The 23152-nt window shown below is 37.3% G+C and overlaps 3 protein-coding genes across 7 annotated transcripts; 1 reads left to right on the forward strand and 2 right to left on the reverse strand.

Moving 5' to 3' along the window:
* Nucleotides 1–1255: 1255 nt before the first annotated feature.
* On the forward strand, nt 1256–6197 carry styx (serine/threonine/tyrosine interacting protein). Its single transcript, XM_014971931.2, has 11 exons — nt 1256–1473; nt 1786–1818; nt 3145–3198; nt 3301–3398; nt 3482–3542; nt 3645–3681; nt 3757–3796; nt 4600–4650; nt 4757–4829; nt 5335–5428; nt 5640–6197. The coding sequence occupies exons 1-11, from the start codon at nt 1414–1416 to the stop codon at nt 5711–5713; spliced, it is 675 nt and encodes a 224-aa protein (XP_014827417.1). The 5' UTR covers nt 1256–1413; the 3' UTR covers nt 5714–6197.
* A 459-nt stretch (nt 6198–6656) lies between these two features.
* gnpnat1 (glucosamine-phosphate N-acetyltransferase 1) lies at nt 6657–11517 on the reverse strand. 4 transcript variants are annotated; one of them, XM_014971927.2, is made up of 7 exons: nt 11340–11429; nt 10720–10818; nt 10458–10625; nt 10278–10340; nt 8567–8694; nt 8248–8309; nt 6657–7661 (listed from the first exon to the last, which is right to left on the reverse strand). In XM_014971927.2, exons 3-7 carry the CDS (start codon nt 10609–10611, stop codon nt 7514–7516), a joined length of 555 nt encoding a protein of 184 aa, XP_014827413.1. In that variant the 5' UTR covers nt 10612–10625; nt 10720–10818; nt 11340–11429; the 3' UTR covers nt 6657–7513. The 4 variants fall into 4 exon arrangements, with proteins under 4 accessions (XP_014827413.1, XP_014827412.1, XP_014827414.1 ...); XM_014971926.2 differs by lacking the exons at nt 10720–10818; nt 11340–11429 and adding an exon at nt 11441–11517; XM_014971928.2 differs by lacking the exon at nt 10720–10818 and having other exon boundaries at nt 11340–11461.
* Nucleotides 11518–12002: 485 nt separating this feature from the next.
* On the reverse strand, nt 12003–22250 carry amfra (autocrine motility factor receptor a). 2 transcript variants are annotated; one of them, XM_088004383.1, is made up of 14 exons: nt 21865–22250; nt 21056–21362; nt 20860–20952; nt 20217–20381; nt 17774–17926; nt 17144–17184; nt 16460–16592; nt 16033–16166; nt 15572–15682; nt 15231–15427; nt 15042–15145; nt 14420–14536; nt 14113–14303; nt 12003–13860 (listed from the first exon to the last, which is right to left on the reverse strand). In XM_088004383.1, exons 2-14 carry the CDS (start codon nt 21308–21310, stop codon nt 13704–13706), a joined length of 1851 nt encoding a protein of 616 aa, XP_087860509.1. In that variant the 5' UTR covers nt 21311–21362; nt 21865–22250; the 3' UTR covers nt 12003–13703. The 2 variants fall into 2 exon arrangements, with proteins under 2 accessions (XP_087860509.1, XP_014827409.1); XM_014971923.2 differs by having other exon boundaries at nt 14402–14536; nt 21865–22243.
* Nucleotides 22251–23152: the final 902 nt, after the last annotated feature.

The following is a 23152-nucleotide window of genomic DNA, read 5'->3' on the forward strand; positions in this document are numbered from 1 at the left end:
TGGTCCATTATATGAACTCACAAACAAACTCACTCATAAACCAAACACAAACACGCACACACTTTCAATCCTGTGTCAGATACAAAGATTTCATCTTTGTTCACATGTATATGTGAACAAAGGGAGATCTTCTCTCAATGGTAAGCAAAACACTGAAGAATAAGATAGCAGCAAACAGACGCCACGACTCAGAGACAACAACACAAGCAAGTACAAATTATTCACACAACTTTACAAATGTTGTTTTCCTTACCCACTATCAGGTATAGTTATTAATATATAATGCAAGGAAAAACTTAAACTGAAAACTTATGCAAACATTTGACAAAAGAGGTTTGAAGGAAATATTTGTTGACACTCATGTTACGAGTGCCAGTAAGTAAAGAGTATTATAGTTATTATTTTGAAATTGAGATTTTTGTGCTTGCTTCAAAATAAGGATAAGAAGGCAAAAACACACGCCTCATATACGTCCACATGACTTCTTCTCAGACAGGCTTTTGACATTTATCATTTTTATCAAACAAAACTTTAGAACACAGAAATGTTACTCCAGAAATATTTGGATGCAGAAGACAGTCACATGTAGAAAATAACTAAAAACTCAAAGAAGCTTTTGCTTCACACAAATTATTTTCACTTTCCAAGATTTACTGCAGGTGCAGTTCACATATTAGGAAACTCAAACACTGAGAATATTTAAGCACCTGTGAAAAATTTGTGAAGGAATAGTCAGGGACCTAATCCCTGTAATTAAATATTCTAACATGGATATTTGAGATTGCACAACTGTGGAATGTTTTCCTACATTAAACATTTTTCTTGGATTTATTTATTTTATGCAATGCCTATTTTTTTCACTTGGCTTATTTGAAGGTCTGATCAGTGTTGCTTTGCACCAAGCAGATCTGTGTGAACTTTGAAGCTTAAGTGTTTTTCTGTGTCCTACAAAGAAATGTAAATAGCTACTTGAAAGCTGCTGACACAGAAGTTAAAGACGAAGAAATGAAAGACACAAGATAAACAAAATACCAGAGGTCAGTATTTAAAAGAACGTTTTTTTTTAAGATATACATGGAGTCTGTTGCTGGCCCATTTTTCTCTCTCTATGACAGGCTAAATAAACCAATATTACTGTTAATTTCTTTTTGTGTAACTTTACAAGCGGCGTGTGTGTCCGTTTTTCGTGCAATGGCCACTAGATGTCGCCATTCCCACCTCCCTTTATTCCATCTTTGCTCTTCTTCCCCTCCTTCTTGCCGTCGGCTGAAGGGTCACGTGACACTGTTGTCAGGTAACAGCATGGCGGACTCGCACGTTGAGCCTCTTCACAAATTGTATCGTTTATCCAGCTAACCCCACTGTGACAAGAAAATCATCTTTTCAGCCGGTGAAGCCGGAACACACGGCAGAATGGAGGAGGAAAACAAACTGCAGTTTCCGTCTCTACCCGCGACCAAGGAGGAGCTTCTGGTGAGAGACCATCAGCTTGCCTAGCGTACACTGCCTGTGAGCAGCTAACCCAAGCTAACAAACAGCCTTATTTTTCAGCAGGAGAAAATATACGCTCATATGGCCTTTTTGTGGGACATTTTGCGGATATGACCAAGTGTTGTTGATACACGACAAACTGTTTGTGTTTAAAACCGTTAATGTTGATGGATTTCTTGACGTAATCAACACCGAGAAGCTAACAGGCATTAGCCGCGAATGCACACATCAACATAAAGTTGGAGTAATTGTCCTCTGAGGCTCTAAATGTGCTTATACATCTTCCTGTTGCAGGACTGGGCTTATCCGATGAGAAGAGACATGCAGGTATGTTACATTACTGCATGTGGGAAATTCACAAAAGGTTTTTAAGCCTAAACAAACACTTTATTTTGCGTAGCTAGAAGCTACACATTTATTTTATGTCAAAGTCTAGTATTTTACTTTAATTTGTCTACCTCATTTACCTAAATAATGAGTGGGTATATAGCAATATGTTCAATGTTCACCGATTAAGATTAGGTATAACATTATAGCCATTTGCCTAATAGTCTGTTGGTTCCTATACTGCAGCTAAAAAACATTCACTTTAATTCAAATTCAGTTTAAAAATACTTTATTTATCCCAAAGAGAAATTAAATGTTGGTGCTACTAATTTCATTAAAGTATCTTCAAAGAGTCTTTGTAGATGGGGATGCTGTGGGGATCCAGTAGCAGTCAGTCATTGCAACAAATCTAAGAGGCTTCTGATTGAAGAATGTTGCTGTATGACAGTCTCATGACTGTCATACAGCAGAGATGATTTTCCTTAGTGACATGTCAACAGTGGATCTAGTAGTCCATGCTAACTTTGAAGTAATTAAAAATTTGTCTCAGGGTTGATGCCAGGCTGTAATTGTGACAACAGGAGCAATCACTTCAGAAGTGAGAGTTTTATATTTTGGCAAATCCCTGTAAAATTAGTTAGATATTTAGACCATTATGTAGTACATTTACAGAAGTCTAATCGCTGGGATAGCATCGCGGTTAGCAATTGTAGTTTTATTTTTGTAATCACAGCTTTTTATTGCAACAGGAGCCTCTCTCCCACATTCACTGGATGTCCTGGACAGTCATTAAAATGCCTGCAGAGGGAGGAGTTATGACTCAGCCAGTGTATTTACATAAAATGGCCTTCTTCTCTTTTTTTTTTTTTTGTTATTAAAACCATACAAGGCTAAATCAGAACATTCTGGGTTACATAGTTAAAATCCTCCTTGTTAGTGTATGGTGTGTTTCCCAGAAAAGCAATGTACTCCGCTGTCTACATGATTGAACAGAAAATGAAAGCCACCTTCTTCTATTGCACCTTTGTCCGGTTCTGGAGCTCTTGTGCCCATTGTTGGTTCTATCAGCAGATTACTCAGACTGGACAGGGCAACCTTTACTCCTCAGTGGTCATAATGTTATGCCTGATCAGCGTTTTGTCTGCAAAGCATCATTTAATTTATGTTCATTTTAGTTTCCTCATAAATGTGATATTAAAAGATAGGAATCTTACCAAACCGCCTGTCAGACAAGCACCGCTCTGCTGTACTTGGTGTGCAGCGTAGCAGCTAAACCATGAAATATGTTTTTGCTGATGGTGTGTCATTATGTATATTTCTGTTCAGGAGATTTTACCTGGACTGTTTTTAGGGCCCTACTCTGCTGCAATGAAAAGCAAGGTAATACTATGAAGAATCATCCAAATGAACACATGTATTTCTAAAAGAAAATAAACCTGATTTTAATTGTACCTCTCACTGTTCTGTTTTGTCTTCTTCTAGCTGCCAACTCTTGAGAGACACGGCATAACACACATCATTTGTGTTCGCCAAGACATTGAAGCCAATTTTATCAAACCCAATTTCTCTCATAGATTTAGGTAAGGTAACACACATATAATATGCTCAGAATGCTATGTATGCTTATTGTTTGAGTGACAATAATTTCATATATTTCTTGCAGATATCTTGTTTTAGATATTGCTGACAATCCAGTAGAAAATATAATTCGTTTTTTTCCTATGGTAAGTCATGGATTAGGTTTGGCCTTGTAGAAAAAAAAACATTTTATTCACTCAAAGAGCATTGGCATTTACAATATACTGTCTCTTATTTCCTTTTTGCAGACTAAAGAGTTTATTGATAGCTGCTTGGCAACAGATGGTAAGTTTCCTTGCTGTTTGTTATGCTTTAAATATTTTTCTGTTCAATTAAGTGACCTGTGTTTTGCTCCTGTAGGAAAAGTGCTGGTTCATGGTAATGCAGGGATATCGAGAAGGTGAGGCATTACTTTGTTGTATGTGTGTAATTTTAGGCCAAAAAAACACAAGAGGCTCCCAAAGTGAAGGTGCATGAAGGGCTGGACAGCAAATCAAAAACAGAATATGTATATAGACACATGATCAATGTCAATACATAATGCCTCTGTTTCAGTATTCAATAATTTTACTGAACTCTGGCCCAGAACCACACAGCATTCTGGGGGATGTAGGCAGAGGAAAGACTTCAGCTGCTCAACCTCTCACAGCCAGCTGAGCAAGGTTGATGGCATCAACTAACTCACTCAGTCTTCGGTTACCTAGCAACAACCTGTTGAGTAACTTTGGCAGTAGAAGTTTAATGTTTGCTCTCATAACTGCTTAAAAATAGGAAATATCACACTACCAGTTTAGTATTTCAGATATTTAAAATAAAAAAACAATAATTATTGATATTGACTGATATGTTTATATTGTGATATGTATTTCAGTGATATCTTCCCACCCTTGGTGCATCAAGAAAATGAAATAGATTTAAAAATAAAAATTAAACATTTTGATAAATATTTAAGAAGAAACTCACTAATTCAAATGACATTTTTCCAGGTTTTATCTCTGTTGATATTAGAGTATGGTTTACAACATTTAAATATAATCTATGTATATTAGAATTTTAGGTAGATTAAAAAAACAGATTCTTATTATGAACTAAAACATTTTTAGCTATGTAATGTTTTACATCTTCACTGATCAGTAGTTTTTTATTCAGAAAATAAAATTGAATCATCTGTCTAAGTAACATTACTATGTTTGCTTCTTGTAGTGCTGCCTTAGTGATTGCCTACCTTATGGAAACATTTGGGATGAAGTACAGGTAATTTGTTTCCAGTAAACAAGAGCTGCCACCTACGGCTCTTGCCACAAAGTCTTCATCGGTGCAGTTTATAAAGCTTTCGGATTAACTGTGATTGTAACTGCAGGGATGCATTCAGCTACGTACAGGAGAGGAGATTTTGCATCAACCCCAACGTAGGTTTTGTCCACCAACTGCAGGTAAGACACGATTAAACCTGATATATGCAGTTAGCAAGTATGTTAGCATACTTAAAAATCTTAATATGGTTATGATTTAATGTGCATAAGTTTTAGGACTCTATTAACATGTGTTTAACAGTGAGATGTGTGGTAATAAAACACCTTTGATGTATTCTAGAGATTGTGTACATGTAAATACATTGGGTTTCTTAATGTGATTGTGGTTTGTTTGGTGCAATTTTTTAATTTGTTGGGAAAAATGTACAGTGTTATTGCAGTGGCAATTAATAATATGTTTATGTTGAATACTCAGAATAGGTAAATGTGCCCTGGATACTTTTCCCATAGTACATATTTGAGTTTATGAACCCATAAACTGGTAATAAAATACAAATTAACAGTATTGGTATGGGACAAGCCCGAGCTTAGTGAATTGGAGTATAAGCCAATTCACTAATTGGCAATGTCACCTGAATTATTTGGTTATTGTAGTTATGAGGATTTATTTTGGTTCTTTTTGCAGGAATATGAAGCAATCTATCTGGCCAAACTGACCATTAAAATGATGTCACCAATAGAGTTGGGCAGGTCGTTCTCTCTACAAGCTGGGATGCCAGGTTTGTTCAAGATGAACCATCTCTGGTTTGTAAAAATTAACCAGTGTTGTAAAAAAAATTGTTCAAATCATTGCTGATAGAGCAGTGGTGACCACATTTCTTCCAAGCTGGCTGCAATGATACATTTTCTTTTTGTGTCTTTTCATATAAAACAACCGTTATGTGACTGGTGTGAAGTTTTATTTGTGACCAAATCACATTTATTTGACAGGAAGTCGCAAACGCAGCCTGGAGGAGGATGAAGATTTTGGAGCAATGCAGGTCACAGCAACACAGAACAGCTGAGCTTTACGGACTTTAAGCTGTGTGGCACTGTGCACTCTTTTCTTCATGTTTTTTTTTACATTTTTAATGGGATTAAAAATGTAAATATTTGAACTTTTTCTAAGGGGAATGGGAAAGAGGGTGGGAGGACAGTTTACCCATGTCTGAGACATGGACTAGTGAACAATGGTCAAAATGGATAACTGTTTTGTTATTTGAGCAGGATGCACTGATGTTTTTTTTTTGCAGTTTTATAGTATTTAAGCATTTTGCATTTGCAGCGGGACAGTATTGCAATAATGCACTTTGAATACTTGAATTAGTGAAAATAATCTAATCGGGGATGTCTACATAAGGGAGCGAAGTGAAGATGTCACCCAGCGGAGGACGAAAGGAGTAGCTATGCCTTTATTTCAGGAGTAATAAGGTGATGAACTAATAAGGCCTAACAGTCAACAGAAAAATGCTAAACACTGCTTAATAAAAACAAGTCCTGAGTACTGTAGTAATGTCTTCATTATTTATGTACTTCTACACTTTGTTCAACGCTCGTTTTCCAGCAATTGGTGGACCGCAACATTTTTCAGCCTTTATGCTTAGAGTTCAGGCACAAATCAAAGATTAGATTTAAAAAGTGTGTGTGTATATATATATATATTTTGTTTTGTTTTTCATTATTTTTGCTTGCATCTAAAGCTACCAAATTCAAATTGCCAGAAAAAGAAGCAATTTTTAATGACTATAGTGCTTTTTTCCAGCACATGACTTGAAAGCTGAATGGAAAGAAATGTGACAGACAGATGCAGAACTAGCCTCAAGAGGAATTGGGCATTTAAAAATGAAGCAGAGATTTAAGCATCCTGTGCCCATAGTGCATACCACTGATGCAGTAATTCATGCAAAAAGAACCCCGACTAACAACTTCATCTGTTGAGTAATTTCATAGCAGAAAAATGTGAAACTCTTGATCATAGAATATTTTATTGGATTTACATTTGGAAATAAGTTATTTTAAATATGTTCCCCAGAATAAAAGCATAATTATAAAACTCAACTACAAAAGCTTAAATAAAAGTGAATTTACAAAAATCACTTGTCATTTCTTTTACAAAATGCTTAATGCTAAATCCAGTTAACCAACTAAAAAAAAAAACACCCTTATCAAATTATTACTACCGCCTTTGAAAATGTTTTTTCTTCACTGGAAATAGTTTAACAGTCTTCTTGTATTCAAAACTTCATTCTAGGATCCCAACAGCAAAACCGATAAGCTGAGAAAAAGAGCACTTCGTACCAATCAGACTAGAAAAGTGAAACCCAAACAAAACCCAGATATCATGGTGGTTCCTCATGAATGTCAACAGTTGCTATTAATTGGTGGCAGAAAACTATAATTTAAGGCCAAATTGTACAATGAGAATGTGTAGCTTAAAAGTAACGTGGGGAAAAGCATTACTTTTTTCCATATGATAAAAGCCAAATTTAATGTTTTGTAGGATTGTCTTTACTTGTAGTGTAGCAGTCAAATTAGATTTGTCCTTTTTGTACTCATTACCCTTTTTCTCTGGGAAAGTAAGACAACACATACATTCTTTAAGACGGATGAAGGGAAAATAACAGCAAACACCCACCCTGGTCAGGCGGATTATTGTCAAACTGAGCTTCAATGAACTGACACTCAAGTTTTCAGAAATTAAAATACCTTGTCAGGCAAGAGCAAACCAGGGCGCTAGTGCTGAAGACCCCCATCGCAAGTGCTGATATCAGATATAAAAACAGTCCATGCCCCAAAAACTGAGGTGGTTAAAGCTGCAGCTCTCCTCAGTCGAAGAATCTGCACTGCATGTAAGTTTCATCCGAAGAGGTATAACCGAATTTTTGGTAGAAAGCCACGTTTTTGGGCGCACATTCCAGAGTGATTTTGTAGCAGTTAAGTTTTTTGCTGAGAAGAGTAAGTGTTGACACCAACCTGCAAGAAGAAAGAGACAAGATATTTTATGTACAGCGGCTGTCAAAGGTCAAAATACCTCTTAAAATATGCCAGGTCTTGTGATGTAATAATGAGACTACAACTGACTAAAAAAAAAAAAAAAGTCACCCCGTTTTATGATGCTGCCACCACCATGTTTCAACTCTGCGAATTGTATTTTTGGTCATGTTTCTGTCAAACATTTTCTAACTGTGGCACAAAGTTTATGTTTAGTTTCATCAGACTATACATACATCCTAACATTGGGGGATATTCATGCTTACAACTTACAATTTATTGGTCCGTAGAGGGTACAGGACATTGCTCTTGCATGTTAAACCATAACCAGTACTTGCTAGAAACTTTTGGGAACCTCCCTAACAACTCTGTGTCTGATCTTTATTTTAAAGTTTTGGGAAAAACATTCAGTTTTTAGAATGCCTTCATCATTCCATAATTAAATTGATATCACACTATATGAGGAAAAACAAAACTCTGACTAAAAGCTACTGCAGCAGTAAAGCAAATATTTACCCTTTAAGTTTAAAAGCTATGTGGGCTGTCAGGTTTGCACAGGCCTACTCACAGTTTCCCGAGCTGCTTCCCTCTGCATTCGTCACTGACAACCACCTCCTCCACCCGGCCTCTCTACAAATAAAAAATAAAGGCAGCAGATCTTCATTTTGTTCATTTTTCTGAATCTGTTGTATTTACAAGGTGAAATTTAGTTGTCTTGATTTTAGAAAAGCAATGTACATGTAAAAAGAAGAAAAAACAAGCCGACTGAATATTAGGCTTCTAATAGTCAGTGCATTAATGTGTAACTAATAAGTGGTGATAGGGAGAATCGAAAGAGATCATGGCTCTTTGCTCTGGATCTTTGCTTCTTGGTCAGTGTGTTGTACCTTGGCACAGGAATGAATAAATTTGTGTTCAATGATAAGCGTGGCTGTGGCGATAATTTGTCCCAGGTTTTTATCCTCCACGACGACAACATAGTAGTTTCCTGTTGACTTCATGTGCTTGAACTTACCTAGAACAAACAGAAAACAGGACAACTTTCTAAAAGACAAACCTTTTTTTTTTAATTAATGGTTTTCCCTAAAATTGTAGAAAATTGTTTTTTACAATTTTAGGAGCCATGTTGATACAATCTGCAAAACTGTTAGATCAAATATAAATTGTTTTAAAATTATTAGACATTGTTTGACACTTCACTGTGCAGAGATGTTTTTGAACTCACTGATCTTCTCACATTTTACCTACGGAGCTACTGTCTGGTCTCAGACTAATCAAACTATACTCAAACCATTAGCAAGTCTCTATAATCGGGCCTTAAAGGTTTTATATCAAAAGCCGATTAGATTCCATCACTGTCACATTTTGGTTAAATTTGGCATTTTGGATTTTACAAATTTTCTAAATTATAATGTATTAAAATTGATTTTTAAGTGTTTAAATGGACTAGCACGTACACCATTAAGCGATTGTATACAGAGACTGCAGGGCAATAGCAGATCTACCAGAGCAGCTTTGGATGGAAATTGTAAGGTCCCCTTTCGAAGAACCACTTTTGCTCAAAGTGCTCTGTCTGTGAGAGGATCTGCAGTTTGGAACTCACTTCCTGTTCATTTAAAGTCTGTAACCAGTTTTAGTAAGTTCAAAAATCAAACAAAACTTTGGTTATGTCAAAAACAGAACTGTACCCATTTTTGATGTTTTACATTTTTCTGTTTGTATACATTATGTTGCTATTTTAAATGATTATCACTTCAATTTTTAGAGTTATTTTTTAAAAAGCCCAACTAGGGACAAGTGCTGCGAATTAGCTGTTGCTATTGCACCATGATGCAAACATGGGACTGCTGTTTTATTCAGTTTGTGTATGTCGATGTGTGTCTGTCCCTATCAAATAAACTTTAATAATACAATGTGTGCTATAATGTTTATATTGTGACTTCCCCAAGGCCTTTTCCACCACTTCTCAGTGTGTATGGTCTATTGTGGTGCACTTTCTCAGGAGAACTGGAACTAGTTTGTGCACAGAAGGAAGTTTGATTTTATTTCAGAAACGTATCAGTCTGTGTTGTCTGAGTTTCGACTACAGCACAGGTGTCAAACTCCAGTCCCCAAGGGCCACTGCCCTGCAACTTTTAGATGTGCCTCTGCTGCACCACACCTGAATAGAATAATTAGGTCATTAGCAAGGCGCTGGAGGACTTATCTACACAAGAAGGAGGTAATTAAGCCATTTCATTCCAGTGTTTTGTACCTGTGACGCATTTAAAAACTGCAGGACAGCGGACCTTGAGGACTGGAGTTTGACACCCAAGGACTACAGTATAATTTCATCTAGCCTTACCTAGATTATTCTCACTTGTTGCTAAAATATACAATTCTGTGTGTAATGAGTCCATAAAGTATATGAATATATACTGTATTGTTGAATTAAATGACAATTTTTTTTTCCAATTCCTCCTGTGTGTGACAATACTGCAGATGTAGAGTTTAATCAATTTAATAGTGGTAGCAAGATTTGCAGTCAAAGACATTGAAAACCCTGATGATAAAATTATTAAGAGGTTAATTATTTTTGCAGCATTAAGTGCGACTTACTAACAAACTGCTCTGGCGTGACATCGCCAGTCTTGGTAAGTTGAGCTAAAACTTGAAAGAATCCTGGAAAACAAAAGCAACAAAGGAAGTCAATTACATCTCCCTGTCAAATTGAAAATACGATTCATGGCTCATGAAGTATTCAGATTTTTTAGGTATAAATAAGTAATCCTGACTGACCTTTATTAAAATCTGCTGTACACAGTGGCCTGAGCTCCAGGTCATCTCCTGGGTTGGTTGGTGAGATGGGAGGAGAGAAGGACACGGCGTTGCTGTTCCAGTCCAACTCCTTAAGCAAAGAGGGATCAAAAAGTGGAGTCTCGTCCAGCAGCATTCCACAATCTCTGTCTAGAAGACACGCAGACATCAAATTTAAAATAATGGTATTTTAAGACACAAAACCTTTATACATTTTTCTTCAGTTTAATTGTAAAACACATACATGTCAACTTGTTCCGTCCAGACAGTGAATATATTTGCTCGGTGACACAAAACTTTGACCTGAGAACTACAGCTTCCTTCTGTGAAACATTTTCAGGTCCTGAAGATTACGAAACAAGTTGAACAAGATTACAGTCACACCTACTACTAACACACATCCTTTGACAGCATGACGCGCCAGTCATGATTCTAAGTTTCCAGGATGAGGCCAGGCACAGTCCAGAATATACAGTCTTCAGTGGTTCATCTCTTTTCCCGATTAAGCCCTGCCTTAAATTGAGTTTCCATGTTAACACGATGTAGTTTTACACTTTATTGCTCTTAAAGTGTAAATGAGTCAGACCACACAAGGATGTACTGTGTGAATCAATAACTAAAAGCTAATCTACCAGTAGCACATTGTAAAATACGTATCCTTGATAACACAACGCCTTCACTGACATAAATATTTAAAAAGTAAAATTTGTTAGCTTTCAATGACTTGTGTCCTGATACCTACACGAGGCCACTTTAACTCAAGCAAACCGATCTAACCGAGCCGTTTCCAGGAACTTCTACTTCCCAGTGTACAAAATACAACTACAACTAAATGTTGATAACCGAGCAGAACTGTTAGCTTACCAGTGAAAAACCCAGTGAGATACTGTCCAGCTGAATTCCCACACGGATATAATGAACAGGGATACGCGTTAGTTCTGAATGAGGCTGGGCTTCATACTTACGCAGAGCACCGTGGGTGTTGTGGCTGCTGCTTCCGCCCAACAGCGTATGACGTGGCATAGATCCTGAAGTGATGAGAATTGCGGCTCTTCGTTTGGGATCCGCATCATTTGGCTCAAACGAAGGGTCGCTCACAGTCAGTTCTCCTCTCATGGTGGGTCAACATCTAGCCATGCTTTGACACGATTACAGAGATTCTCAAAATTAGGAATTCCAAATGATCTGTGCACTCTGGCATCTCAATGAAATTACTTTGGAGTGAAGGAATTGTTTAACAATCTTGAGCTGGCACACCGAGTTGGATCAGTCATGACCAACACATTTCTATGAGGTTAAGGGTGCAGCATAATGACATCAAAACAATCCAATTACGGCAATCTAAAGTAAATAGATACTACAGTAGTTCCGTGTCCTTTTATGAGTCTCAGGAACTTTGACATCCATCAACCAATTTTGTTGGAGTCAAAAGTTCAAAGGTGATGTACATTAAAAATAAATGTGAAGGAATTTCATTTTACAATACCATGCTCTTTAAAACACAGAAAAAGAAAAAAAAAATACACATTTGTTGAAAAGCTGTAGCTCTGTTTATTGAGTCTTTCATATCAACATATTTTACAAAACCTAAATTTACAGAAATTAACTAAACCATCCTTGATTTAGGCACAAAATATGGGAAAGCTCAATCCACAAAAAAAAATAAAAAAAGAATCTGATTCTTGATTAAATTAGTAATAGTTATGAAAGGAAACCATGAGCAGGTAAAAGTAATGGGCTTTTAAAGTTGCTTAGTAAAAAACTGAAAAAAATTCCAGTTTCTGGATTATATATTTATGTAGCACTCCTGACCAAGAGAACTGAAATTGATACAAAATAAAGAATTACAACACTTTAGCTTCTAGTGTAAGCTTTAGGGCTGATCTTTGGTGTATGGACACAAAATGGCTCGTCAACATTTCATGCATTTTGAAACTGTCTTTTTTTAATACACCGCAGTGATCCACAATCTCCACTCCTTTGTCTGTTGATATGTCTCAATCAGGAACGCATTCAAGCTTCAAGAGACAAAGTTTCTCTGTCCATTGGTGTACTTTAGAAACAAATGAAGTTAGCGGCTCTTAAGGTTTTCCTTTTTAGTTTGCAGATTACACAATAGCAGCACAAATGAGTTACCCAGAAGTCTCTTTATAGATCTTAATTCAGTCGATTTATAGGAGTTAAACGAGCACAACATTTTAGGTCCAGTAATTTGCTGAGGTACTAAAATATTTTTTTTTATAGGTAAGGTATTTAAGATTCTTAACATCCGCCAGGAACATGCAGCAAGTGCAGCTGCTGCAGACTAAACAACTTTATACCCTATAAATATCACTTAAAACCCCCACACTCGACTGAAAACATTTACCTGCTCATCAGTTGAGGGTCATTTTAAAAAGAGAGGAAAACACCCAGTGTACTTGCACAAAAAATGTTATCCGTCCCCATTTGCTGGAAATCAGCATTAGAAAAAGATTTACATGCCAAACTTTGACCATCTTGTTAAATAACAAAATGCAAACTGTTTACAATGGGTGATATAACACTTAACACAGAACAACCCTTGTGGGTCAAAAACAAAAACACTTTGTTTGCAGCATTTCTTTTGACAGAAACATTCATGGTTGACTGAAAGGCTGACCAATATTAAAGTGACATTCTCTTACTCCAAGGTAAGAAATGAAAGCTTTGCTACTTATTTCACAGTTGAAACTATTCAAATGTACACACAAATAGATCAGATGAATTTCTTCATCAGGAATATGGTGTTTCTGCCATTAGCAAAGCAAGAGACCAAAAGTAATAAAAAGACTCATAGTAGCTTCATCTAGAAATGACACTTTCCGACAACGCTCAAAAAATGTGTCTGAATGCAAAATGTGCTAGTTTTTGACAGTCAGTCCAAACATTGACAGATACTGTCTAAGCTGGTGGTTGCAATGCGTAGCATGTGAACTGAGGGCGATGCAACCTTGCAAGTCTGACTTGCCACAACCCATCACTTTCTATTATGCTCCAAATACTCAGGATGGAATAGCAGAGGCCACTTTCAATAGTCTCACCTTCTTCAGGCTGCCCAGAACAGTCCACAGGCCATATTTGCAATGCTTTTTAATTAAGAATTTTACAAAGGTGATAACTATTGACTAGACCAAATGGGGAAAGGCTGAAATAGGTCTTGTTGCCTCTTAGGATGATGAAGTGGTATACTTTCTTGCTCAAGTCCTTTCAGGGCGCAGGATCCTCTTGGTGTTGCATGCGTCTCTCTGCAGCTGCTGCCATGGTTCTACGCCTCAGCACAGTGGAGTCCAGTTCTGCGAGAGAGTCCTCTTCCAGTCTGGGCAAGTCCTCCTCATTATCTTCTTGACCCTTGTTTAGAAACCTCCTAGATGGAGGAGGAGAGCCAGGAAGAGCCGTTATGAAAGTAAATTTAACATGAAAAAGGTAACAGGCGTGGCAGAAACCCAAGACATCTCATGTAGATCTGACTTTTTAGATGCTCATTGGCAAAATAAAAGAAATTAAACACGCAATTAATGTTTTATAATCACTTTTTGGTACAATTTTACTTCCACTAAATTTATTTCAACATCAAAACAAATTGATGTGTATCTCTACTCAAATGTAATAAGCCAACCTGCGCGCTTGCTGGAGCATTTCTTCTTTTCTCAGCTTTAGCATCTTCTGCCTCTCCTCGGCAGACTTGGAGAAGCGACCGCCTCTGGCCTCCATGTTATCTGACTCACTGGGGTTCTGCTCTGCTTCTCCGCTGGGACCTGGCTGCTCATCTTCTGCTTGGCTCCCCTGAAGCGGACCGCGCTCTATGGCCTAACAACGAGAGGAAAATAAGAACAGGAGGAGAATATCTACAAAGCAAACCTGCGTGTTCATATGGAAAACTCGACATGAAATATGGCTTCGCTAACTTGCGCAGGGAAAGGCACCTGGATTCGTCCTTCCAAAATGTTGTCTGTGGTGACCTCAATAGAGCGGGTCAGCTGCAGGTCCTGAAGAACAAGGTAGGAGGGCACCTGAGGGAACATCTCCTGAATCTGATGGGCCTTTTGGACCAGAAACACATTATTTTGGTTTTCAGGTGTGTTAGAATATATTATACATATAAAAATTACACCTTTTCAGAAACAAACATCCAAAGTTTCCAAACAAGTTGTATTGGATACAAAAGTTCACTATTATGCAAACATTTCTACAGTCATCAGGTTTTGTAAATTGAAAACAAAAAAAACAGCAGGCTCTGGAAAATTTCTAAATTATTTTTCTCTCTTTAGAAGTTTCAGGTGAAGCACAAGAATCAATATGACTACAAAATATTTTTTCCTAAAAAGTTGGAGCTTAGAAGTTCTACACCAGTTGTTTTGTTCAGAAACATCTCACAAATAATTAATACAAAAATGCCCTTGTGGTCTCATTGTTTAACATTTGCCATCCAACAATCAATATATTTGCATCAAGTTAAGAAAATGTTTCAACAAGTGTTGAAAATAGGAAAAAGTGACAATAGACTGACCTCAGAGCAAGTACAAGTGATGATAAATTAGAACTTACCATGGCCATAAGCTGGGAGTTGTTAGCCTGAGCCATGCCCAAGATATTAGTGGTATGCATTACTTCAACAGAAAAACTGGGCAGCCAGCTGGCAATGCGAGATCCTGCAAGAACATGTAGACAGAAAACAACAGCTGAGTCTTGGTTTCCTCCACAACTTAGTGCTGGATCTGTGTCTGGCAGACTTACCATCAAAATGGAAGAAGTGATTGTGTTGGTTGATGTGTGGCCGAGCTTCTGGAGCAGCACCTACTGGACCGATGTTGTCTTCCAACCCAGGACCCTGCTGCTGGTTTCCACCCGGAGCTCCGTCCCCGTTAATGTTCAGGGACGTTCGACATGTGGGACATGACGTGTCCTGCTCAAGCCACGAACGCAAGCAAGAGCTGAAAAGCCACCGTGGAGACATTATACATTTGCTTATTGCATAAGACCTGTTTTGGCCAGCACTTCATCCCAAAGGTTTAATCTCCTGGTCCAAAACAGGGTTTAAAAACAAATATAAAAGACAGAAACACTGGCTTGTTTACTTGTGGAAAAGATGGCCACAGGGCAGTTTGCGTGCTGTTAGCATGGTGTCCCAGCAGATGGCACAATCGTCGTCATTTGCAGCCAGTTCCTCTGCAGTAGCAACTGCAAACCTGCACAAAATGCAATTATACGCAAATATGAAGTAAGGGCAAGTATTATTGTGAAATACTGTAGATAAAGGATTAACAATGACATGATTACGGTTTTATCACAAAGACTTTTTAAAGTATTAAATTTTAGAAAAGGAAAGCACAGTTGAGAGATCTCTTTACAATCTACAATATATATATATATATATATATATATATATATATATATAAAAGTATAAAATGTATTGGCAGAAAAATCAAACACAGCTTTGCCATGCTTTTGCCAACACCTTTTGTTAAATCATAAGCACATTTGAAATATACAATTTAAATAACGGGATTAATAAAGAGAGCATCGTTTGCTTCAGTACCTGGCCTCCATGTTGTTGATGACTCGAAGGTAGTTCTTGTGTCTGCGAATGCGGCGCTGGACCTCATGGAACAGATATCGCAGCTGCATAAAGATAACCAAGCTCGCCATGGACAGCCAGATGTTACCAAACAGCTGTAACAAGATGAACATTTATATAGGTAAGGTACGAACAGTAGAATAATGTTTTAAATTACATTTTTGAACTGTACTGGGCACAAAATGTTGATTGTGAAAGCAAAGCGCATAATGAACACTTGTTGTTTTCTGCAGTTTTCCATTTGAACATGTGATCCTGGTCTGTAAAAGCACCTGGAGGGTTGTATGACTCAACATGCAGTGAATGCCTCTATTCATACAGTTGTAAACCCGATCTCTTAGTTTGCTGTCCAAGACAGCTCAGAAACTGGTTTGATGTCCTGTCTCACCAGCATATGGATGTGATGCATCAGATCCAGAAAGAGCATAGCCAGCTCCATGATGAAGTCTGTGTAGTAGACGTATGTGCCTTTGCTCTCCCAGGTTCCTGGATGGTTCAGATCCCAAAGATGGATGGAGTACCTGAGGGTAAAACACAACTGTTAAAATCATAGAAGGTATGCACTGACTTTGTTCAAAAGTGTTTCATAATTTCAAAAATAATCTGAATCGGTTTGTATTCGGCTCTTCTGAGATAAAGCTTAAATTACATATGAAAGGGAACTCTATTCACAAATTAGGAAATCCATTAAGGCATTCAATTATACTGGATTTTAATTGAATAATAATAATTTTAATTAAGGCTGCCAGAGTAAAAGGATACCCTTAATCCAGTATGTTTCAGATTTATATTTGCTAAAAAAAAACAAGCAAAAACAACCTTATGCTCATGTATTCTTTTCTTTCCACTTCAAAGTCATGCACAGCTCTGAATGATAATTAAACGCAAGAAAGGAAGTTGCTAAATTTAAAAGTTATGTCAAAGTTTCTGCTGAATGTCCTCAGGTACTAACAGAACCAGAAGAAAATAAATATGGTTGCTAAGTTTAGCCCATTTCTAAATTTGAGCTGGGGCTTCATCAGTACTGCTCCCACGACGAGGCGGCTGACTGTCGGGGTTTTAAACGACTTACCTCATGATGACATGTCCAGTGCGAACCGTCACCAACAAACACTGAGAAAAAAAAAATATATATACACATTTCAACAATGTAATTTCTTGTAAATCACTTTCCATACTAATCATTACCAATCTTACAACTGCATTTTGGCTTTACAAACAAACTGAGAAAATATTCAGAAATCTTCATAAAATTTGGGGCCAAGTAAATCAAGAGAGAGAGTAGGGGGTGCAATGAGATAATTTACAGATAAGATATTTTCCATGATGTCGCCATTGAATTAGATATGAATAACCAATAAAAATAGCACTAATTTCCCCAGTGTGTTGCAACACATAGTGGAGGAACAGCTGGGACAAGTTCATTTATTCAAATGACAGGCCTCTCTCTATCTCACAGCATTATGAACTGATTAAACAATTAAATGCATTGATTGAGCGCATGCAAAATATTTTAATCAAACATTAACAGATTAATCAAAATTATATATTGTCAAATTACCAGACACTGCAAAAGAAAAACTCTGGATATTATCAATATAGATTGATTAAAATGATTTGCAAATTATACAAAGCGTGCTCTCTAAAGTTAAAAAAGCTGATCTCCATATGTTTTAAATGGGGTGTAACTGAAGGCCATTACCTCTGCAGCCATAAAGGAGAGTGTGTGCATGCCATGGGAGGCTCCTAGCAGGCCACAGACCACAGCCAGGCCACAGCAGTCCAGGAGCAGGGAGACCAGCAGGCACAGCACTCTCACATGGCTGTTCATCGGCGTTGATGGGGAGAAAGAAAGCTACAGACAGGAAAAACAAAAAGCATTAGTATGTTGGGATTTCCCCCACCCTTTTTTTAGCTAGTTGTTTTTAGGTCACTCATGTCAAACTAATGTCAATACAAAATGCAGTTTTCAAATGATTTGATTTTCTAGGCTAGCTTAACCCAATGCGAGATAAAAAATTTCCCCTAAATGTCATAACCTGGTCGGACCACTGTAATGGCAACGACTGCAGTCAGGTCAAGGTTTCCCCCAGAAAACCTGCTACGCCAGGTGGGGGCGCCAGGGCAGTCCACCAGCAGCCCACCATGTTTTTTCAGTTAAAAAAATGTTAAAGTTGCAAAAATTTGGAGGCGCATGAGCAAGCATCTTAATTTGGAAATAACAGCACATGAGGCTAACGGGCAGAATTCACGTTGCCTTGTGCCCAGGTTAATGCGTCACCTGGCTTAATCCGTCTTTACTGTTACTGGTGTATAAAACACCCAATTTAAAATAAACAACACTTAGCCTGGTGGGGGTACAAGTAGAGCCTGCTGTCCTGCCAAGCTGGGGGAAACCCTGCAGGTGTTTCCAATAACTGGAAATTCGTCTGTTACATCACAGAATTTTAGACCACTGTCCTTCCCCCAATGTAGGTGCAAATATTGATGGCATACATTTAACTTGTTTTACCATATGGGTGATTTGTAATAACTGTTGCCACAAATTTTGTTTTCTCCCCTTAGAAAGAACACCTGGCCTTGTGACCTCTTAGCAACCAGCTGACTGAGGAACATGAATTATCCCAAACTTGGTTCTACTGGAGGTTTCTGCTTTAAAAAAAAAAAACAACAACTAGAAAGACTTTCAGAAAACGTTAAAATGAATTAAAAGAATTTACAAAACAAGTAATTCAGGCTCATCAGAAATAAAAACCTCGCAATTTTATGTTTCCCACAAGCCATGCAGTCCTGAAATGTTTCAAGGTCCACATTATAAAGTTATACAAATGTAAGCTTAATCTAAATATCTGTTACACATGGAAGGCAGAAGTGGATCAGTTTCTGCATATTTTAACAGCTCAGCTGCGTGAAAGTACACAGGTGTCTTGTGGGCTGCAATATTTTCTCACACGACTTAAAAACGTTCTTATCTTTCGTCTGCAGCTGTTTAACCTGAATGTCTGATCTTTACTGAAAACGTACATGAAGAGAAAAAAAAAAACAAGGAGCATTTGGGTGTGACAACAAGAGAGTAGCTCTAGGCTAAAACCATTATGAGTGAAAGCAAGTCTACAATAAAACCCAAAAGACAAGGAGCGGTAAATTGTAAATTGTGTAATTTACAGTAATTACACAATAAGAACTGGTGGAAGAAACTACTTTTCTAACATACCATGCCAGTCAACTTGCCATTGTATGTACAATATCAATTAAAAACCCTGTATAAAATTTCACACTAGTAGGGAATTACATCCGATAGCCCTCTTAAACCTGGACAGCAGGTTTAAGTCCGAGTACAGGACAGTACAGTTTCAGTCCCAAGTCAGTGTTGGGACTGAAACTGTATCAGTAAGCAAACAGCCCAGAGCTTTGAGCTATTAATAGATCTGGAGTTCAAACATCTACATGGAGAGTTTCTGCAAACCTTTAAAAACAACTTATAATGTGAAGGTTTGTAGAGTACCAATCTCTAAAACCATTGTAAGGTGAATGACTGTCACCTGAGTTCTTTCGTCTAATTTATTAGACAGCCTGTCTGGCTGTCCCCTGTCTGGCAGACAGTTTTCTTAGAACCTTTTGAAACATAATACATTATAGCGATACACCATGCAAGCAAACTGTCTTGTGGTTTCATTACTATATTTGGCAACAAACATTACTGATATGTACACACACTGAAAGAAAATCTCAATGTAAATCATTTTGCTAGCCTGTGCTAAATGTTTTCAAATGAGATTTTAGGGATGGGCATTGCTTTTGCATATTCAAACCATCACTGAAATACACAAATTAGTAACATCTACCCAAATGGCATTTTGTTAAGCAGCCGTCTTTTATGTGGTGTTTTTCACAAGCGATAGCATTAAAATGAACAGTCACAGGGCATCAGTAATACATGTAGTTATTTGCCAATAGTCATGATAATTTCCCTGACCAGGGTTAGTTTTGATAACAAAATATAATGTTATGAAAATTTCTGTAAATTATTCCAAGGCCATTCTGTATGATAAAAAATGCTACTTTGTCTTAATCTGTCAAAACCCTGGGAACATTCAAAAGCAACCAGTCAAGTAGTGAAAACATATACATTTGAACATACTTACATATTCAAAGCGATCTTTGCAGAGCTGAACCATGAGATGGAGAAAGACCAAGGCTGAGAACCACAAACACCACATGACCACTTCTTCTACGGTTTGCACATTCAACACTCCAAATATGAAAATGAACTTGTAGAAGATGAAGTTCCAGAATTTATCCTTAAGATGCTGACACATAAAAAGACAAGGCGACATATTAGGTCCTGATTCCCATTCCCAAATGTTTATTGTGATCTACAAAACCATGAACAGGTCAGTATGCGATTCTCAAACTATAACCCACTCAAAGGAAACTACTCATAATACTTGTACATAATTTGTGATTGCGTAAATATTCTATATTGATTATTAAAGTTACGCATAATGTTGTCAAAAACGATTCAACCAAAACATTGACTTCTTTACAGGCACATCCGCGTACAAACTTTGGTTTTAAAAATAGCAAACCTTAAACAGAGAAATGGGTGAGGCTTGTTTAATATTTGCATTACATCTACCTGTGTTTTACTAAAACCAGAATATTTTCTCTGACATCTTATTAAATTAACTTTCAAACATAGGAGTTGTACTAATTGAAAACATTTGTGTTGAAAAATTGCAACGTTGAAACACACAATACACTGGACCATAGCAACACAAAACTCACCTGCTTCTCACTGACTCTGAGGGGCCCAAAAACCACATACTGAATCATTTTTGCAATTAACATCAAAGAGCAGCAAAATGTGTTCACTAGCACCTGTCAGGACACACACACACAAAAGATGAAGCCCCCATTAAATTTTAGCTTAAACAAACATGCTACTACAATATAGCAAAGTTGCAAAGTGGATAACACTCACCCATACAAAGAGACTGTCTGTAATTAGATACCACAAGACAGTTCTGGCCAGTTCTGTGTTACCAACTGCATTGCTCAGATGTTCAAGATCAACATCAGAGGGAGCTGGCGTATCATCAGTTTCCAAGGCCCCAAACCCTGGGTCAGTGACAGTAGTATAGGCACTGAAGATGCTGCCAGCCAGCAAAGCCACACTCAGTCCAGTGTAGGTCTGCAGGCTGGGCCAAGGAAACCTCTCCAGAAACAGCAGAGGCATTTCGCGGTCTCCTGTCCACTTCTTCAATTGTAAAAACCGAGCGTCCACCACCCTGTAAAAGCAGAAATAAGACGGCTAGCGTTAGCTCAACTTAAAAGAGCTAAACGAAAAATATTACATAATCACACCACCTATCGAACAGCTGTGCTAATTTCACGCCTGCTCCTAGATTAACAATAAAATATAATGCAACATTCAAGTGACACACGCAGAGCAAAATGTTGATAAAAAAAAATAAGACGAAAAATATAAATACAGTAGCTAGCGCTACCAAACGAAGCTAGCTTCCACCTAGCAAACAAGTATCAACACTTCCCTTATAAATGAAGTGTAACCATTCATTTTCAATCGACGACAACCCATAAAAACAACGAAAATACGACCACAATGGCCAATAATTCTAACGAAAATACTACAGCAGATGAGACGTTAAATGACAGACGCTAACGCCCTGATCATGGGTTATTTACCTGGCTAACGTTACCCCATACTAGCTTACTGTAATATTAGCTACGTAGTTTCGCAGTATGAGCAAACTTCAAACAGCCACTTACAATTTGTCTCCAGTCTTAATTTAACGTGAAATCCAGGATTGTTTACTCTCAACTGAGCCGTTCTTTCAGTTGACAAGGAACACAGCAGTTGACAACATCGTCGTATTTATTCCACGGAGCACAGGCAGCTGGCTGAGCCTGGACGGAGGAGACCAGACAGCGTCATCAGGACGATTTTAAAACCGTAGTCATGGAAAATACCTACCACGCTCACTGGGTCGTTTTAAATATTCATTCAATGACTGTTTAACTGTAAGAAAATACATTTTGAACAATTTCCCGAAAAAATAAGCATCACACAGATTCTCCAAAAAAGAAACAATACATCATATTCCCTTCAAAAGTGTTTTGTTCTGCAAAATGACGAAAAGAAAAATGTGGAAACGTTTAATCTGGATTATAAACTGCCTGGTTATCTAACCATATGGCCACAAAGAAATTTAAAGAGGAGAAGCGAAAGCAAGTGAAGTGGATTGGAAGTGTTTGCCAACAAATTGTGGCGTTATCCAGGTTGCTGTGGTAGTGTGGTATTGAAATGAACTGAATTGATTACAATTATTTGAAGGTTTTGTGAGTGGGGTGGTATCACAAAATAGAGCATGATTATAATGGAGTTCGTTTTTTTTTGTTTTTTTTTTTTTTTGCATTTTTTAAAATAATACTAGCACCGAGAGTATATTTGGAAAATTTGACTGTGTTTTCTTTAAAAAAAAAAAAAAAACACACACACTCTCACAACAAACCTCTGCAAGTTCTGCAACATAAGCAATTTAAATCTAGAGGAATGTTTGATTTTTTTAAAAGCGTGACTTATTTCCTCTGCAGCAAATAACACATGACTTGAGTTGGTTAATTATATACATTTAAAGGTCAGTAATGGTTTAAGATAGTTACTGAGATATCCCAGGGATGAAAATCACTTGTGGTTTGTGAGGAGTAAAGATAAAAATGTGATCAAGTGATTTAGCAATTCACATCCCAAAATTTGAATGACACCATGAAGCTTTGAATGTCTAAAAATCTCCAGGCGTTTATATAAGATGAGTTAAAATACAGCTAAAATCCAGAGTTCTTTTAAAGTATGAAGAAATCTGAAGGTATTGATTACAAAGAATGCATGGAGAAATAATTTGATTACATATTTCTAAATGCTCTTTTGTTAAATAACAGTAATTTCTCATGTTTTTAGTGTTTTTCCTTCCTTAAGCCATTCTTCACATATTGCCTACAGTGGGTTTCAGAAGAAATGTCAGTATTTCTTAGCTAAATACAAACATATTAACTGTAT

The sequence above is a fragment of the Poecilia mexicana genome, unplaced genomic scaffold (assembly GCF_051168715.1).
Source record: "Poecilia mexicana isolate PSO_F unplaced genomic scaffold, ASM5116871v1 scaffold_3, whole genome shotgun sequence".
NCBI lineage: Eukaryota > Metazoa > Chordata > Actinopteri > Cyprinodontiformes > Poeciliidae > Poecilia > Poecilia mexicana.

Excerpts from the sequence above, each read along its gene's own strand:
- styx (XM_014971931.2), top strand. The coding sequence starts at position 1,414 with ATGGAGGAGGAAAACAAACTGCAGTTTCCGTCTCTACCCGCGACCAAG. Across the intron at positions 3,199-3,300 it reads CTGCTGCAATGAAAAGCAAG|CTGCCAACTCTTGAGAGACA; the intron begins GTAATACTATGA and ends GTCTTCTTCTAG. Across the intron at positions 3,543-3,644 it reads TAATTCGTTTTTTTCCTATG|ACTAAAGAGTTTATTGATAG; the intron begins GTAAGTCATGGA and ends TCCTTTTTGCAG.
- gnpnat1 (XM_014971926.2), bottom strand. The coding sequence starts at position 11,498 with ATGCCACGTCATACGCTGTTGGGCGGAAGCAGCAGCCACAACACCCAC. Across the intron at positions 10,341-10,457 it reads TACAGCAGATTTTAATAAAG|GATTCTTTCAAGTTTTAGCT; the intron begins GTCAGTCAGGAT and ends TTTGTTTTCCAG. Across the intron at positions 7,662-8,247 it reads GGGAAGCAGCTCGGGAAACT|GTTGGTGTCAACACTTACTC; the intron begins GTGAGTAGGCCT and ends TTCTTCTTGCAG.
- amfra (XM_014971923.2), bottom strand. The coding sequence starts at position 21,310 with ATGCCTCTGCTGTTTCTGGAGAGGTTTCCTTGGCCCAGCCTGCAGACC. Across the intron at positions 17,927-20,216 it reads GCAAAGATCGCTTTGAATAT|CTTTCTTTCTCCCCATCAAC; the intron begins GTAAGTATGTTC and ends TCCTGTCTGTAG. Across the intron at positions 15,428-15,571 it reads TGTGGCCATCTTTTCCACAA|CTCTTGCTTGCGTTCGTGGC; the intron begins GTAAACAAGCCA and ends GTGGCTTTTCAG.